The sequence below is a fragment of the Marmota flaviventris genome, chromosome 1 (assembly GCF_047511675.1).
Source record: "Marmota flaviventris isolate mMarFla1 chromosome 1, mMarFla1.hap1, whole genome shotgun sequence".
In the NCBI taxonomy this organism is placed as follows: domain Eukaryota; kingdom Metazoa; phylum Chordata; class Mammalia; order Rodentia; family Sciuridae; genus Marmota; species Marmota flaviventris.
The window spans coordinates 178,784,190-178,799,810 of record NC_092498.1 but is presented as its reverse complement, the minus strand read 5'-3'; the positions used below and the strand labels follow the sequence as shown (position 1 = coordinate 178,799,810).

The 15,621-nt window shown below is 30.4% G+C and overlaps 1 protein-coding gene across 14 annotated transcripts in view; it reads left to right on the top strand.

Annotated features, from left to right (window-relative positions):
• The window catches only part of Tbc1d5 (TBC1 domain family member 5), a 517,207-nt gene that overhangs the window by 249,539 nt on the left and 252,047 nt on the right, over positions 1-15,621 (top strand). For all 14 annotated transcript variants that reach the window (XR_011709183.1, XM_071619394.1, XM_071619380.1 and 11 more), the window contains one exon: positions 10,823-10,892. Coding sequence is in view for 12 of the 14 variants with exons in the window: in XM_071619394.1 (XP_071475495.1) it covers positions 10,823-10,892 (70 nt within the window). In the remaining 2 variants the exon portion in view is untranslated. The remainder of the gene's footprint in view (positions 1-10,822; positions 10,893-15,621) is intronic.

Sequence of the window (15,621 nt, the reverse complement as noted above, 5' to 3'; positions counted from 1 at the left end):
TAAAACCCCCTGTCCTTCCTGATGTAGAGAGTCACAGGCTTTGGGATAGGAGTCCCAGTGTTTCTCCTTTGCTAGCAAAGCAATAAACTTTCATAGTCCTTTTTCTCAAAAATGGCGTCCTCATTATTAAATTGGCATTAATTGGCATTGAGGACAAGGACCAAGAGCATTCGGTTGCAAATTGTGATTGAAATATTAGGGTTTTTAAAGTGGCTGATTCACATACTGCACAAAGTATGATAATCTGTATCAATATCCATAGCTGTTTTGTCATCAATACTTTACTTAATCTCTTTCAGTCTACTCTTGTCAATTATTTCACCCTGAAGTTCAAGTGGTCATCTAAAAACTGCAAATCTTTGGTAGTACTTTTGCTTAAAACCCCTCTGTCACAGACATCTTGTTCATCCTGAAATAAAGGCCAAGATTTTTAATAGACATTCACAGAATCTTGGCCCATACTGATCACTAGTGGAATTCTCTTTATCCTTTTTGTGGCAATGGACCCCTTCTTCAAACTTGGATGTCAGGGATGAGTTTTGAGCTTTTGCTTATTGTAACACCAGCACTAGAATATTGCAAAGAATTCTAGAAAAGTTGTCACATGATCTAGGTACATGACTAAAAGCTGGAAATAAAAAATGTATGTTAATTATGGCCCATATACAATTTGTTTACATAACTAATAATTTCCTGGTTTGGAGAAAGTGCTCAATAAATGATAACTACTTTGATATTTTTATACTCCACAAAGAATGTTTAGTTTTGTGCAGCTTGCCCATTTCCTAGCAGGTTTAACAGTGTAGCCATTATTTCTTACGTTTTCTATTTAGGTTAAAAGATCATCTCTTAATAATTATGAATTATCATAAAATGGAAAATACCAGCCAGTTTATGAAATTAAAATTCTTTCTTTGAAAATCATACCTTAATACAATAGTTTTTAAATGTGATTGCAAATATAATTTGCAAAATAAAACATTTTTGTATGAATCAAAATACTTCTGGAGTGTTCTTAAAGGAATTGATTTTTTTTTTTAATTCTGATTTTGTATTTAAGGATTTTTAATTATTTTAATGTGATTTTTATTAGTAAAGTTTTTTTAAGACTAAAGATTTGTTTAAGAATACTTACATTTTGTTGTTTATCTAAGCTTTAGAATTTTATTATTGAATTGCTTGTTATCCCTTTAAGTAAATCCTTGGAGACCATCCTGGGCAACACAAGGGAACACCCTGTTCAAAACAAAGAAGCCAACAAAACACCCAAAAGAAGTTATTCACTGTGCTCCCATTTAAAAGACATAGATTGGATTAATTACCATGGTTCATGAATGGTAATTTATAACCTACAAATAGTTCCCAGTTGAATTTTCAAGCACCACATAAGGGAGATACCTAATATTAACTGTAAGGTAAGTACTTCAATTAATCAATGCTTTTACATTTTATGAAGTAAAATGATGTGCTGCTGAGCATAGATAAAACCCTGTGTTCTACCCCAGTACTGCATAAAAAATAAATTCTAATCCTGCCGTTAAATTACCTGTTCAGTAACTTAAAAGATGAATGCTCTTTGTGGAGTATAAAAAATATCAAAGTAGTTATCATTCATTGTGCACTTTCTCCAAATTAAGAAATTATTAGTTATGTAGACAAACTGTATATGGGTCATAATTTTGTGAGCTAATTGTGATCCAACAATTTTACCTCTTTATGTAATAAATGTGGATGATATGACTCAGATTGCTTTTGTCTTGGAATTCTGTTTTCTTGATTGATGGTTGGTCTTTGGTGTTTTTTGAGACATTAAGCTGCTTTAATTCCATCAAGGACCTAGAAGAGTGCCAGTCATAAAAAAATACACATTTCAGTTGTGTGCCATTACATGTTAAATTAAATAGCATAGTTCTACTTGTATCTTTGAATTTAGTTCTTGTTTTTATTTAGTTACAGAATCATTAATGAATTCTTAGTTCGGTTTATTCTGTTTTTCTGATGTATATATAATGTTGTCAATCTCTTTTTCATTTTTATGAAAAAATACCTGAGGTCAGATGCTTTACAAAGAAAAAAGGCTCAGTTTATTTCAGTTTTGGAAAATGAAAAATTAAGACTCAGTATCTACATTGACTAGGCCTGTAGTGACAGCATCAATGTAATGCAAGTATGAAAGTGAGACATCCTGTGCAACAGGAAGCCAGGGAATGGAAAGTTTGTGGTCTTGCACTTTTATAGCAAGCAACTCCTCTCATGAGAACTAACTTGGATCCCACAAGAGACCCTAGTCTGTTAATCCCTTCTGAGGCCTAACAATCTCCCACTATGTTACACCTCTTAAGGATCCTATCACCTCTTAACATTGCCCCATTGATGACTAGGTTTCCAACACCTCGAACTTTAGGAGGGACAAGCAATTTCCAAATAATAATAAATCTTGTCAAATGTGTTAGTTTAAGTTCATTATTAGATTAACTTTATATACATTTTATAAATCCCAAGAAACATTTACATATATTAAAGTTATGAATTTGATGGCTTTACTTTTCAAGCCTATGATTTTGTTTAAATTTATTGCCTCTCCCTTTTTCTTTATATCACATTTAATGTTTAGTGTAATCAATGTCAGGAAGGATGCAGAAATCTATGTACTGCACTTGTATAATTTATAATATATTTTGGTCAATTAAAATGTTTATTAGAAATAATGCTTTTTAATTAGTAAGAAAAAAGTTGCATTTTTTTACTTTTTAAGTTATTGTTAGTATATTCTCTTTATAGAGAATAATCTTTTATTCTGTTGGAATTAACATTATACATATACCAATTAAATTGTTAAAAATGATAGCTAAATTTTACTCAGGATTTACATTTTGCATGTAAGATACTAAGCACTTCATATATACTTTAAACTTCTAACTATATGATATGTTAAAGAGTTATTGTCTACATTTTATAGATGAGGAAATTTGAGATATTGAGCATTTAAGTAATAGAATGAGTAGCATATACCAAAGTCCGTTTAGCCTTATCTGAATGGTGATGCTATTTTCATGACTCCCTTTTATAGTTTCATTAAATGAATGTGACAGGTTAGTTTCAACAGATAAGTAAAACTTTCTCCTGGAGGGGGAAAATTAGTTTAACCAAAGATCAGCAGCAAAATATTTATTCTTAAAAAGCTGTGAGAAATAAAAAGTTAGTTTGTTTTCAGAGTATAGTATTTACCCTTAATTGCATCCAATTGTAGCCATTTTAATTACAGCCCTTCTCTTTGCCCACCCCAGTTTTTAAACTGGCTAATTACATAGATGGTAACTTTGAACTCCTCCATTCAGGTCAAGGGGAGCTCTGTGTTATGGATAAAAACAGACATACTGCTCAGGTGTTCTTGCTAGCCAGATTAGGTAGCATGCCCTTCTGGCAGAAGGAAAGTTTGCCTTGCCCACTCATTTCCGAGGTTTGTTTGATTTCTTGTGGCATCTTGGTATTTCTAACAAAGCTAAAACCAATTTGTGTTTATATAGACCCCTGTCCCTATAGCCTTTTATATGGCTATCCATCAGTTTAGTCATCTGTCTCCAGATAAATTTTTGAATTAATTATATTTAGGAATTTCCCACTTTTCTTCTATTAATGATTCCTAGCTTCATTTCCTATGGTTCAGTGAAGATAATTAGTAGTATTTCAGTCCTTTAAAATATATCAACATTTATTTTAAGCCTGATATGTGGTCTATTGTGGAGAATCTTCCATGTTTAGTGGAGACATTTGTGTCTTCTACTGTATAGAGTGTTCTGCATATGTGTCTTAGGTCTGATTTGGTTCATAATGTTTTTCAGTTCTTTTATCTCCTTATTCTGCCTATATGTCTTAATCATTATTGAAAATTGAATTTTGAAGTCTCCAATTTGTCTTTTGAATTCTATCAGTATTTGCTTCATGTATCTAGTTGTTTGGTGAGTATATTTATAATTACTGTATCTTCTTGATGGACTAGCACTTTTGTCAACATTGAATTGTTTTCTTTGTCTCTTAATACAGGTCTTGACTTAGCTTCTATGTTGTCCAATATTAGCTGAGTCATCTCATCTTTATTTGGCTTTTGGCTATTTTTGTGTGGAATATGTGGGCTCTCTTTGTTTATTTGTGTCTTTGAATCTTAAGTGAGTCTTTCTTAGACCACATGTATGAGATTTTTTTTTAAAAAATCCAGTCTTCCCATGGTTGCCTTTTGATTGAAAAGTTTAATTCTCATAAATTCCATTACTGATAAGACAGAATTCTTCATGCTATTTTACTGTTTTATTTCCTGTAGGTTTTATTGCTTTTTCCCCTTTTGTTTCCTCCAGTACTACTTTTTTTGTGTGCTTTTATGTTTTATAGTGATGATTTTGGTTTCCTATTGTGTAATTATTTTAGGCAATTTTTTTTTATTATCATACAGATTCCTTTAACATAATATATTTATACCAATGTAGTTCAGGTTGATACCAGCTTAATTTTGTAGTGTACAAAATATTTTCTTTTGTACAGCTCTGTTCTCATACTCTTATTTCCATTTTTCACAAATTGCATTTATTTATACATTGTTGACCAGTAACAGATTTAGAATTCCTCTTTTATGCATTTGTCTTTGAAATTTCATTTGAAATAGGGGGATTTATAAGCCTTAAATGTACAATAACATTCCTTTTTTGTTTACTCTCTTTTCTAGAAATTTTTCTTTCCAAAACTGTTAGTTATGTCTGTTGTCTTTGTAACCTGAAGAATAGCTCTTGAAAGACACCTTTAAATTTTCTTCTTAGGTGTATCTAGTATTGTTGAACTCTGCTTTTGTTTCTAGGAATATCTTAATTTTCCCCTCATTTTTGAAGAACTGTATGACAGGATAAAAAATCCTTCGTTGACAGGCTTTTTCTTCATCTCACTGTCTTTTATCCTGCAGCCTTTCTGCTGAGAAATTAGTTGTTAATCTTGTCAAGGATACTTTGTACTGAGTGGTCACTGCTCTTTTGCTTTTTTCACAATTCTTTAACACTTTAGTTTTAATGAATCTTGATGAGTCTGTTCTACTTGGAGTTCATCAAATTTAGGAAGTTGTTAGCCATTTTCATTTCAACTATTATTTTGGGGAAGGGTACCAGGGATTGAACTGGAGGGCACTCAACCCCTGAGTCACATCCTCAGCCTATTTTGTAGTAGCTCAGTGAGTGTCTCACTGAGCTGCTTAGTGCCTGACTTTTTCTTAGGCTGGCTTGGAACTCATAATCTTCCTGAGCTGCTGGGACTACAGGCATGTGATGCGCACAGCATTTCAAATATTCTTTTACCCCTTTCTCTCTACCATTTCTGGGACTCATATCATTTATTGGTTGGTCTGTTTATTATCACTCAAGTTTCGTAGTCTCTGATCAGTTTTTGTCTTGATTTTTTTTTTTTTTTCTGCTCCTCATACATAATAAGTTGTTCTATGTTCAGACCAGCCAACAATGTGATCTGTCTCCTAACCCCTGTTTTTGACACCTCTGGTGAATGTTCATTTCAGTTATTTTTCAACTCCAGAATTTGTTTTCCTTTATAATTTCTGCTTCTTTATCTATGTTGTTATTTTATTCATATTGTTTTTCTTGTTTCTGTTCATTGCCTGTGTTTTAAAAAAATATTTATTTTGTAGGTATAGGTGGACACAATATCTTTATTTTATATTTATGTGATGCTGAGGATCAAACCCAGTGCCACACACATGCTAGGCGAGGGCTGTACCTCTGAGCCACAACCCCAGCCTGTGTTTTCTTTTTGAACATCCTTGAGATAGTTGTTTTCAAATTGTTGTCTTGTAAATTCCATTTCTAGAATTCCATGGGGATGATTTCAGTCAGGTTGTTTTGTTTCTCTGAATTGTTCATAGTCTTTTTTTTGTTTGTATACCTTGTGGGGTTTTATTGAAAAGTTGATATTTGAATATTATAATTTGGTAACTTAGAAATCAAATTTTTCCTTCTCCAGGTTTTGCTATTTTTGGTATTTTAGAAGACTAATTGTTTAGTGAATTTCCCAATCCTTGGGCAAGTATTTATTTTGTGTCATATGCAGTCACTGAAGTCTTTGTTTCCTAGCTTATATTCAGATAGGGTTTTGACAGAGATATCCTTCAATGTCAGGGGTTATACAAAGTAACAAAGCCAAACCCTAAATCTCTTCCTATCTTTGCAAATCAGCCCTTCAACATTTATTTGGTCAAGCTTGCACTAATCCAGAGTTTTGACAAAGTTAGTTTGATGCTTACTTTTTATTTCTGTTGGAAGAATGAGTAATTGGAATTCCATAATCTGTCATTTTGCTTTTCCTCTTCTTGAATTTTATTTTATTCTGCTTCTGGTTAAGAATTCTATTAATAATTTGATAGCAATAAAAATGTTTTCTTGGTGTTGGGGTTGTAGCTCGGTGATAGATTACTTTCCTGGCACATGTAAGGCACTGAGTTTGATGATCCGTACCACATCACAATAAATAACAAAATAAAACAAAGGTATGGTATACATCTACAACTTAAAATTTTTTCTTAAAGTTTTCTTAAAAATGGTCAACTTGAAAATTGTTTGTTTACAGTAGTCCCTATGTATTTCTGTTTTATGTCTGAGTTTTCACTATTACAAAAACAATTTGTATTATTTAGAATACTAAATATGGCCACTAAATCATTAGGATGCTATAATTAACAATAGAAGAAAGAAAATTATAAAAGTCACAAATTTCTGGTATTGACTTTAGCACTAATTCTTAGATCTCATGGGCATTCCTGTATTTTTAGCACAAATAATTAGCATAAGGAGGCTGATAATTACCCTGATATATGAAATGATGTAATAATCTTTAATGGCTCCTGTGTATATGGATGATGTTAAGACACTATCCTTTGTCTTTACTATATCAACGTGTGAATATACTTTATTTATAGATTTTTTTAAAAAAATGTACCTTTTAAGGTGTTTTAAATTGAATGAAAACATTTCAGTAGTGTAATGTAATTCATTTAAAACGCACAAATATTTCAAGTGCTTACTAAACCCATGGATTTGTTTTCATCTTGTTTTGAACCAAGTCATTCTCTCCCCAACCCCATTGCTACTAAATATCATATAACTGTGTTGTCGATTGAATAATAATTCGGAGACTAAGACTTTTTATATGTATGCCTTTCAGAATCCATACCTAGTGTGATGTGATACTTTCATTCAGTGTTTTCAGATGTAAATTGAAGGCACATTTGAGTAGGTGTGCTTATTCAGAGTGTTATTTTGCCTCTTTTTAACTTAACCTAGTTTAAAATCACTGGTTCTCCTTTCATGAAGCAGACAGATGTTTGTGCATAAAAAAGTACTACAGAAATCTATTGTAAACCTACCTTCATTTAGCATGATTTCAACAATGCATAGATAGAACTGATTTAGCTAAACATAACTGCAGTTAAAGCTAAGAGTCTAGATTCCATTATACTTTTTTGAAATTTAAGTCACAATTGTACACTATAGATTTAATAAATTAGATACATATGCTACAAATTACTGTTGAAAAATACTAGCCTTTTGTATCTTCATTTAATTTAATGCAACTAACAGTATTTTTTAAAATCGGCCAACTTATTTTAATAAGTGTGAATGTTATGCATTCATTTTGCGAAGTTGCGTGCTAATTAGTGAAAGATCGATGTTATATCAATTTCAAACTTCAAATTTGGTTCACAAGTAATGCTGAGTTGTTTCTGTAGATATAGAATTATTGTACATTGTTATATAGTAACAGATCTAATGCATGTTATATATTGCATATAATTTATGTATATATTTAAAATGCATAAGTTAAATAAATATGTCCAAATTATTTCACTCATTAGTTTACAGTGGGTATTGAAATACCTTTAAAAACCAAATTGTATTCTAAAAATTTACTCGATTGTTAAATTACTTTTCAAGCAAGTGCAAGAAAATCTATTATTGTAAAACACCTTTAGGTATTTGTGCTCTCTGATCATTTAAAGGTCTTTGTGTAAGATTACTTTAATAATGTATTTATGTGTGTGTGTATGGCTGGAAAACAGCGTGTACATTCTTGTTGCTGTTATGGCTACCTGACAGCTTAGTTCAGGAATTAGAATAGCAACTGAAAACATCATATCAAACTCTCTTGCACCCTCTGTTGTTATTTTTGGGAAACACTGCAATACATTCTTTTGGTTGTATTGTTATTACACTTATTTAAGTCCCTGATAAAATCAATAGTTTATTATACTTACCTCCAAACTAGATTCAACAGTAAAGGAAAATTTGTTTATAAGTCTTAATTTTTTTATGTTGCAGCCCCCTTTTTTCATATAATTTAAATGAAAAAGGAGCCTTGTCTGTTTCTTTGATTTCTCCTTGTTACCAGTTTTTAACTCCATGTTTCATACAAATGAAAGTCTTTGCAGGATGTAGTACCTTATTTGTACAGTTTTCCAGAATTGCAGATTCTGTATGTTCTTTTGTAAACCTTTCAATAGTGAGTTTGCTTCCAAAAGAAGAGTCTGAAATCGTCCATACTAAAATTAAGAATTTATAACTGTACGGAACAGATGTTTTCATAAACATTTGCTGTAATTAATTTCAACTAGAGGATTGAAGGAACAAAGCAGTTTTTCCCTCTTCAAAACTTTATTGCCTTTTTCCCATATAACAAACTCTGAAATCTTTTCTCTAATATTGTTAGTGAGTGAAATGACTGTGCTCCTTATTTGGTATGTTTTTGAGAACAAAAACTGCTTTTTTTTTTTTTTTTAAATTACTGTCTTTTGTACCTGGAAAGTTACGTTTAATGTGGCATTTTATTTGATTTACGGTTATAAACTGAAAGAAACCTTTGTACTATCTTATGATAATAAAAACCTGTTTAAAAAAAAACAAAAGCTTCTTATTTGAATGATTTTATATGTGATCTGATAAATCAGCTTAAAGGAAAAATATTCTGTCAGTAGGATTTTATGTATTTAAATAATCTAAACCTTTAGTTTTAAGGAGAAAGAAGGCTCATATTTTAAGTGTATAATAAAGTTCTTATTCTGTTCTGATATGGAACATTTCACAGGAAACGTCTGCAAGCTGTTAAATAACATGTGTTAAAGGAAATTTTCATTTAGCAATGCAGACAAATTTTCTTTAAATCTTATTTATTATAATAGTAGTAAATTTCTAAAAGAAAATTAATTACATATGTGAGTTTATCTTACCCTTGTTTTCAAAGAATTAACAACAAATACACATCTTGACTAATCTTAAAACATATAAATTTTTGGATTATTTTCTCCTATAAATTGTCATCATTTTTGAGTGATGTGATCCACCTTAGCACTTTTTCATTTAAAGAAAAAAATACCTGGAAATATATTTTGAAAAAAGAGTAGAATTAAAAGTTTAGTAAACAGGCTCAGTCCATTTCTGATCTTTTTGAACTATTTGGCATAGCAGCAAAATACCTTGAAAAAAACCAACAATCTTGACTAATCTGTCAAATATAAAATGTGTAAAAAAATAGGTAGCTGTCATTAAAATTACATTTCAGTTTTCAGTAACTATTTAATGAGCAGCATAATTATAGAAGTATGGTACCTTAAGTACTATACTCAATAATTAAAAATAATCTCTTTAAACTGAAAGCTCCATAATTACTATTTGACTTAACTAGAACCACTGTGATGATCTCCAGTGGCACCTAAGTTTGTTCAAAGTGAATTATAAGTATAAATTAATATTGTATAAACCATGGAATTATTAACTTTTAAATATTCTAAAAACAAACATAACCTGATGTTTGAAAGCTATATTATAGGAATTAGGAATATGAAAGTTAATTAGATTCTAGTCTTTTAAGTTAATTTTTAAGAACAAATGATGTGCTTTGATTGTATTATACTATGATTTTAGAAAAATCTATAAAGCATATGTTTTAAAAATTAAACTATTAAATTTTTGTCAATAAGAATGCATATTTTACATTGGAGCATTGCTAAGCTGCTTTCCCCCCCCCCCAAAAAAAAAAAATTTAGTAAATTTATTTGTGTTCAATAGTGTTTAAAACTGACATGTATGAATTTGTTCTAAATTTGATTTTATAAATATGCTGGTTTCTTAAGTGAAAATGTTTTTCTGAATGCTATAATTGACAAATACTTTTTGGTGATTTTTTTTTTATGTTTTAAATGGCTAACTTTCTAAGTTCAAAGAAACTTTTGGCATAAAAAGGCATATTATAAAGTTCATATTATAAATTTACTGATGACTACCTCTGAAGCTTTTGTTTTACCTCTCTGCTTAGAAAATTCCTTTCCTAGACAGCAGCAAAATATGAACAAGAAAATCTTGTAGGTCTGCCCTCTGCTCACTCTCATTTTTGGCTGTACCAGTGGTCAGAATGGGTGACCTAGATACTAACAAAATAACAAAAGCATTGCCATTGCTTATAAACATTAACTTAAAATGAAAAGGTTTACAAGTTTTGGTTTTGTCTGTGATTCATAAAATGAAATGAACTATGCTTCATTTGTTCTTGTTAGCAATGACTTTGGTAGTATTACTAACCAAATCAAGAATGGTGGTGTTTATATTTGGCAATCAAATGAATTTTTTGCCTAAATGGCTCGAAATACAAAAGGTAATTGGAGAGGGATAAAGAAATATATGTTTTGTTGAGTATTATATATCATAGAGCTGTCACACAGTAGTTTTTCAGTTGAAATATTCAATTTTGTAATCTCCATTATTTCTGTGTTTTTAAATTTTTTTTCTAGGATATTCAAATAAAAATGGAAGAAGAACAAGTTCTACCTTAGACTCTGAGGGGACTTTTAATTCATATAGGTAGGTGGTGAATACATGGATGCGTAACAAGATAATTTATAATTTTATAGGATTACAACCTTAGAATAGGGAGGAACTCCTACTATCTGTGCTTTAAAAGTATTATTGACATGTAAATAACATTGCAGTCTGTATCTTAGACAACAGAAAACATTCTGAATTCTTGAATAAATGATCATTGCTAATATCTGTTGTTATCCTATAGGAGGAAAATTGAAATGAATAGTGTAGTTCTAAGCTTCATTATAATCCATTTTTAGTTATCTTTTTCTGGTATTTCTGTTATAGTACTAAAGGCTTTCATTTGTTTAAATTTCTCGCTAAAAGAGAATGTACTGCTCATGAGTGCCTAAGGGAGCTTAAAATGTAATTTGTGATTGAATTAAGTGCTGTTTGTTAATATCCTGTTTGGGATCTTTAGCAAACAGGACAGTTACATCTCAATTAGTAATTAAAAAAAAAAAAAAAAAGAAACACCAGTTTAAAAATATGTAATTTAATCTTGTTTTTTAACTTTTTCTCCATAATTTGGTTTTACTGAAGTCAATGTTTATGAATTTTATTCCTTATAACAGAGAAACCCAGGAAAAAGAAAGATGAAAGTTATTTTCAGTAATATTTAAAAATCCATACACTAAACCAAAATGGTGTCATAACTTGATTGTTTTCTTTTAGGAAAAAAAGTACAGATTTATTATTAGTATATTTAAGCATTGTAGATGGCAGTGCACATTTTTGAAGAGATAACTTCAATTGGAATTAAGTGTCCTTATGATTAATTAGTTCTAATAATGTGTAACAACACTATAAAATATATTTTAAGAATCACTGTACTCTTGGAAACCCATTTGAATATTAAACTGTATCTCCTTTTCTACAATAAACATGGAATATATGCTTAGTTTATATTTTTGTTTTTATACATATTATGTTTCCTTAATTGGAACCATGTCATTTGTTTCTTAAGATTCCAGGCAGGCTTTTAACATTTAGAAAAGAGCCTTATCACATAGTAGGCATTTAATAATAATGTAGTGAATGAAAAGTTCTTACAATTTGTTTATGAATTCTAGAAATGAGATGATAATTGAAACACTTGACATCTTTATTTTATGCCAATTGGGGTCTGTACAAATAATCAGCCATTTAAGTGTCAGTGATACTAGATAAAGCTATGTTCCCATGGTGTTCTAGAAGGGTATTATCACAGCAGTAAAACTCATATGTTGTCATTATATTTTCACTGTACCCATCCTACCTTAAAACTATTGCAATTCTCCCAATCTTTCTTTTAGTTTGAAAATTGACATATGAAATAATAGGTAGATTCCACTCTCTTAATATGTCACAAATATTCACAATTACCACCAAGAAAGCTAAATATAAAAAAAATAGTTAAGCAAGTATTAATGATTTGGCATGTAACTGGGGAATGTGAATATGATAATACATATTATGGTAATATTATTACGTGTAAATACAGTAAAAACAAAGGGGGGAAAGTAAATATTTTAAAGGAAGGAAGACTTCTCAACATGTTATACATTTTTTGGCTATTTATGTTCTACAATTACATTTGTAGTTTAATCACATTAAATAATGGACATAACATAATGGTAAAGTTTTAATGTGAAGATATAGCATTATCTTATAGTTCCTTTTGTCCTCGAGTAGCTTGGGGATTACTGTATTTTAGTATTATTGAATGTTAACTTTATTTTGAAAATGAACTCTTAGTGCAACTTGGAACAATAAATGATAATGCTGTTAACTAAATATTTTTAATCAATGCCTGTCACTTGTAATGCCATGATATTAATGTATTATTATAATTAAAATGGCAAGATAAAAGCTTTGGTAGTACAGTATGTAAAAATGGGCTTTTAATAGTCAATAGGCCAGTGCTGCTATTAGATGGCATTATAGTATATAAGGTATGAAATGAATATTTTTCTAGTCAGTAGGCAATAACTGTTTAATAAGCTTACTTGTGAATTTGACATTTGGGTTAAATGTACAATTCTTAGAAGCACAGCTCTGGGGTATATTTTCATTGTAAGGTTAACTGACAAAACCTCAAAATAGTTTCTGAATCATATTAAAATAGTATCAGAATTGTCAAATTTACTTTGTAAATGAAAATTATTTTTCTGATATCATTGTAGTTCTTCAAACTATCTAGAAATAGGTTACCAGAAAAACATATTTTACAGCCCTGAAACATGCTTTGGTGTAACAGTCTACCTTTGTATTATTTAACCTACCTCAGAATCATAACCTTCCTTTATAAACAACTTGGACTTTTATACTAGCACCAGCTCACTCAGGATATGTATACTTGTGTCTAGGATAAATACTACTAGCTTTAGTCTCTCATCCATAAAAGAGGCAATATAATTTCTAACCTGCCTTAGTTTGCATAACTGTTTTAAAGACTGAGGTAAAATGTGTAAAACAAAGGTTTTTGAAAATCGAAATGCAAAGCCATAGTAGTAATATTTGGGGCTCATGTGTACATTACATTGCCTCACTATTTACACCCTTTTATAACATGCACTGATGTTTTATTAACTTTGTCTTATTGGTCACTTAAGTCTGTTTTTCCTATCATTTGTGTTCTTGTAGTATTACATTGTCAAGTTTTGAGGGGTCATAGTCTCAGGGTATTTGTTTTTAAAAAATATCTGTACAGAATGTTTTGGTTGAAATCCTTTGAAGTGAGGATAATAACATTCAGTTGATATAAGGAATTTAATAGGATAATGTCACATGGTAAATGCTGAATAAATATTAGTTGCTTTTATGTTCTAGTCAGTGTCATCATCATCACTGTCATCATCATTAACCTTTTGGTTTTGTAGCAAGTTTTATAGTGCTCTAATATAGAAACAGCAAAAGGAGGAGAGAAAAGAATTCTTACAGGAAAATAACTTGTCTTTTAGCAGAAAAGGAGCTTAAAGCTTGTGAATCAGCTTAACTTGAGGCTCTGTGCCAGGCACAATATTCTTCATTACCTTCCTGCAGTGTATTTGTACACCTAGTGAAGGTGAAGGGAAGATATTTTACTAATGAATTCAAAGGTGGATATCTAGAACTTTATTAACAAATAAGTTTTGAAATTTAAAATCAGTGGGTTCTAACTATAGCTTTATGTGCCTAAAGTTCATAGAAATTGTGTTTTTTTATTTGTTTGTTTTTTAAATAGGCTAGGAGGCTTTACTTTAGATTTGTATCTTCTCATGGTTTTACCTTATTGAGTCAGATAGGTTGGGTACAGCTGTATTTAACTCCTAAACCAGTATGATTATCTTATGGTGTTTGAGTGTTAGAGCTGATCTTGTTTTAAACGTTTTGGTTAAAAATCTGATTTATGCCTCCAACTAATTTGCAGATGATGATAAAGTGGAAAATTTGTAAGAATTGAGAAGACATTGGTTTTATGAATGATATCTTGTGCTTTTAAAAGACCAATGTTAATGTTTATGATCAGACTATAGGCTTTCTTTATTTCTTACTTAACCAATAAAGTGGAGAGTCTGGCTTGCTGGGTGTGAAAGAAGAGAAGCAGTTTTCTGATTACTGGTTTGCAGTGGCCATTTAACTTAATGAATCCATCCAGCACAGGGCTATATGGTAGAAGGAATATTCTTTCTCTTCCACCCCTCCTCCTCCCAAGGGCAGCTGACCTTCCTCTCGCCAAAAGAGGCAAGCCCCTTGCCAGCACATACGACTGCAGACTATTACATTAGTCTGTTTAGCTGTAGTACCAGCTGCTTGCATGTTTTTAATTATCTTATTAGATGTTATAACAGTGACCTATGAAATAAATTGAAGGTGAACATTTTTAAACTTTTATTACTGTTTCTTAATCTTTTTGATCAAATTATAACTTTTTACAAAAGTTCATAGGAAATCTATGTAGTGCTTTTTTCCCAGATATAATGTCATGATTCCCAATATAGAAAATATCTTCATTTTTTGCTTTATTTATTGATAAGAATTAGATTGTGTTTTTAGTCAAAAAATTCATGGTAAATTTGGCTTACTAGTCAATTTATAGAAAACTCAGACCAGTTATTTGGCATTTGCTTGGGAACTCAAAATATTGCTTAATTTTCACACATCATCTTGGCATTGTATAAACGGCCTATGATAGAATGAAAATCATTGTGGCTTATTTTAAAATAAATTAGTACATTATACTTAACTCTTGATTTTCTAGATTCTTATATATACAGTAAGAATTCATCTGGTTTACTCTATTTTTCTCAATTTAATTTCACATGGTACTATGTATGTGTGTATTTTTTCAAACTATCCTGTAAGGAAAATGTACTACTGTATTTTGACAATTGGAAGACTTTCAGATAATAAATTGTAAATGCAAAGTTGACTTCAAGATACACACAGAATAATCAAAACTGATGATGGTTCAATTACAAGTCATAGCCACTAAGCTAAAGATTATAAGAATTTAGTAAGGAATCATGGTGTTGAATTAAAAGTAAGTTGTATGTAAAAACAACTGCAGAAATACTAATGTGTGTCTTTTTAGTTAATAAATCCTACAACTCGGACAGTGGTGTGACTTTGGCAATTAAAATTTTTTGAAGACTTGCCTACTTGTTTTTGTTTTTTTTCGAAAATATACATACTTCTTCAATCTTTCTTCTAAAGAGGTGCTATATTTTGTATTCCAAAAGGACATTTGTTGAAGAATATGGTGTAT